At 36.5% G+C, this 4,003-nt stretch overlaps 1 protein-coding gene across 1 annotated transcript; it reads left to right on the forward strand.

Annotated features, from left to right (window-relative positions):
• The first annotated feature begins 1,820 nt into the window (after positions 1 to 1,820).
• On the forward strand, positions 1,821 to 3,597 carry LOC149232359 (cytochrome P450 71AU50-like). The gene is made up of 2 exons (XM_089376472.1): positions 1,821 to 2,766; positions 2,865 to 3,597. The coding sequence occupies exons 1-2, from the start codon at positions 1,852 to 1,854 to the stop codon at positions 3,516 to 3,518; spliced, it is 1,569 nt and encodes a 522-aa protein (XP_089232598.1). The 5' UTR covers positions 1,821 to 1,851; the 3' UTR covers positions 3,519 to 3,597.
• Positions 3,598 to 4,003: the final 406 nt, after the last annotated feature.

The following is a 4,003-nucleotide window of genomic DNA, read 5'->3' on the forward strand; positions in this document are numbered from 1 at the left end:
ACTTTTTCTAATTTCACGAAAAAAAGTTCAAAACAATGAAACCTTATAACTCTTTCTGCATCACACTTGCAGAATATTTCTCACTAGCAGAATATTTCTCACTATTTTTCAAACATTCTTAATATGATATCTTCATGAAAAAGTTTAGGTATTGATGTTGGATTAGTTGTTTGAAAAATAAGCTCGTTTCTACAACCTTTCATTTTCTGTGATATTCTTAGTTTTTCCTAATGATCTGTAGGGGTTGGAGCCACTGTACCATATTTTCCTAAAAGGTGGAAATTGTTCACCAAAAAGGAATTTAATCAACATGTTACAACGCTATTAAAAATGTGAGACCTATGAGGGTAGTGAATTATGCTAATAAGCAATTTAGATTGGGAGAGACTTAATTAAATTTTATTATTTAATTGAAGATTTCCAATTAAAATAATAATAAATCTACATTTATATATTCATATATTGATTGGAAGGATTCTCACAATGGTCACTTCTTTCAATTAGATCCCCTTCAAGCCTTTGGGATACCTAATACTTTCTTATATAATATAGTGTGTGCTTGCTACTTTTGGCATGTTGGGGTAAACAAACTTGATGTGTTTTTTTATCTCACAGTTGGAGTCTATGGAATAAGAAAGAAATTTGATAACTTGAAAAAAGTGGTAGCTTGACGAAAGTTGTAGAGAAAAGATTAATCTCTCCTACCTTGACAAAACTCGTTGTCCATATCAACACCTACAAGAACTTTGTTGTGGAATATTATCAAAATTAATAGAAGGATATGAAAGAGTGTATTGTAAGAACCTTGACAAACACGGTCACTGAAACTTGGAGCATTGTTTGTAGGAAGAGAAAATTATGTTTGTTTTTGCTAAACATGTATGTTAGCATATTACAGTTTAATGAATATGTTTTCTTATTATCATATATGGTTTCATACTTTAACAAAACATTCGCCAAGACTTCACAATGTTTTATTATTTAGTAAAAGATTTGCCAAAATCTTACAAGATTTTATATTTCAGTGAAAGATTCTCCATCACTGTACAAGATAATATAATGTGAGAGATTAGCCAAAAAAATTATATATACATATTATATTATTGATAAAATCGCCTCCCATTTTTCCTATGTATTATGGAGATTAGTCCATTTATCACACATATAAATTTAGGGTGGTTCTTAAAATTTTCCATGCATTCGAAAATGGGTCATTTTTCAAAACTAAACACATACCAATAATCCATAACAATGTTACCCATAATCATAACTTTAATGTTGATAATTCATGGCTGCAAAAGTTTATCTATATTGACGAATCGATGATTACTGTGTCAATTTATTATAACTATGAATTATCATCATCAAAATCAAAATTGAAATTACAAATACCCACTCATTTACATGGTTTAAAAATGCTCTTGAAAGAAAAAAAATTAAAAAACGTCGCTTGTAATTTCACCACGAAGTTTTTTATCAACTCTCCATAAAATAGTTGCACAATTTAGAAGTTGCTTATGGCTATTAACTGGGTAGATTTTGGTCGGGATTTTGTTACGAAGTTTTTTATTAACTCTCCATAAAATAGTTGCACAATTTAGAAGTTGCGTATGGCTATTAACTGGGTAGATTTTGGTCGGGATTTTGTTATTCGTGTGCAGGTAGCGAATCGCTCGCGATAGTGATGTAGAGAGATTGCATTCGTGATAGTGATGAAATTTCGTATTCGTAGAATAGCTATATTGATGTAGAGAGATTGCATTTTTAAGTGCTGGACGCAATTATAAATATTGTGCAACAGTTAGTGCTTTGTGTAGCTAATTGTATTGGGGTCCCTGGACGAGCAGGACAATGAAGACGGAGTTGGGATTTTGGCAGATGCCAGTTTCGGAGAGCGTGATGTTTTATGTCGGACTCCCCACTGCTCTTATTTTCGTGGTGCTGACAGCGGCATGGAGCTTTTACTCAAGAGGAAGTAAGAAGAGGCTGCCTCCTGGCCCTTTCTCGTGGCCCATTATCGGCAATCTTCACATGCTGGGAGAGCTTCCACACCGAGCCCTGGAAGCTCTCTCTATGAAATACGGACCGCTCATGTCTGTCCGCTTCGGATCCGCCCTCGCCTTAGTCGTCTCCTCTCCAGAGATGGCCAAGGAGTTTCTCCAAACCCACGATCTGCGTTTCGCGAACAAACCTCCCTCGGCCGCTACGAAGCAATTGTCATTCAATTTTGCGGACATCGCCTTTGCTCCGTATAGCCCTTACTGGAGGCACATGCGTAAATTCTGCGCTGTGGAGTTGCTGTGCCCCAAGCGCTTAGAGTACTTCAGCTTTATTAGAGAAGAGGAAGTCTCTGCGATGATTCGGTCTATTGTTAATTCAGATGACTCTCTTCCCTTAAACATCAATCAAACCATGACATCCTTTTCGACGGCTATAAACTGCAGGACGGCCTTCGGTAGAAAGTGTTCGGAGCAAGAGTTAAGATCTTTCTCTTCAATTGTCAGAGAAAGCTTTCTGTTAATGGGGTCATTTAATATTGGAGATGTTGTACCTTATTTAGACTGGATGGACTTACAAGGTTTCAACTGTCGGATGAGGACAGTACATAAGGAACAAGACCAGTTGTTAGAGAAAATAATAGATGAACACGTTGCCCGGAATGACCCCAACATCACACAAAATTTTGTGGATGCCTTACTTGCAGCCTCTGCAGATAAAGATAGAGAGGTTGAAATTTCACGAAATAGCATAAAAGGAGTTCTCTTTGTAAGTTGAAATTGGTCATTTTATATTGAATTAGATTTAGATTGCATTAGTGTAATTTGATACTGGAAATGTCATGATCATGCTATCGATGTTCGCAGGACATGCTGGTTAGTGGCGCGGAGACAGCACCAACAGCGATAGAGTGGGCAATGTCGGAAGCGCTGAGAAATCCGCGAGTGATGAAGAAACTTCAGGACGAGCTGGAAAGTGTAGTTGGAATGGATCGCATGGTATGCGAATCTGACCTGCCTAAGCTCCTTTATTTACAAGCTGCGGTGAAAGAAACGCTTAGACTCCACCCATCGGGGCCTTTCTTGGTGCGCCACTTACCTGGCACGTCCTGCAATGTATTGGGCTATGAAATCCCCCAGAATACTCGCGTTCTCGTTAATGTTTGGACGATTATGAGGAGCCCGAAGTGGTGGAAGGACCCTGAAAATTTCATGCCAGAGAGATTCATGGAAAGAGTTGGGTCTGAGGTAGATGAAAATGGAGATCGAAACTTCGCGTGCCTTCTCTTTGGAGCAGGCAGGAGAAGATGCCCGGCACAGCAAATGGGAACGCTTGTTGCAGAGTTTGGTCTAGCGCAGCTCTTGCACTGTTTCAATTGGAGGCTTCCCTTCGATTGCACAAGTGCGCAAACTCAAGATCTGGATATGACTGAAAGGTTTAATGGAGTCACACTGGTCAAGGCTCGAGAACTGTGGGCTATTCCAACACCACGCCTAAAATGCATTTCGCAGGCGAAATAGAACTTCCGATTTCGAATGGAACTGTGTGGAAATAGAAGTGTTTTTATGATAAATGTATGGAAATAAAATGCAGGTGAAATAGAACTCCAGATTTCGAATGAAACTGTGGAAATAGAAGTGTTTTTATCGTAAATGCATGGAAAATAGAACTTCAGGCATTATTATTTATGCTTTAATGTTTTTTTAATGGAATGAGAATTTATAGAAAATCTGTAATTTTGATAAAATTACATAATTATTATTAATTATCATGAAATTATAGAAATTTGATATATTTTATTGTTTTCATCATTATATACTCATTTGATATTTTTAATGTTAAATTTTGATAAATCATAATCTTCATCTAATTGTGAAGAAAACATTCATTCTACGTTTAATGTATTAAAACCCTGTGCAATATGTTTATATTGAATTTAATTATGTAACTATATGCATTAATTTCAATTTCATTAATTTTATCATCTCTCATAAAATGCCTATTC

This window comes from Pinus tabuliformis, chromosome J (assembly GCF_031772625.1).
Source record: "Pinus tabuliformis cultivar Carrire ecotype Pingquan chromosome J, CPIR1, whole genome shotgun sequence".
Lineage (NCBI taxonomy): Eukaryota > Viridiplantae > Streptophyta > Pinopsida > Pinales > Pinaceae > Pinus > Pinus tabuliformis.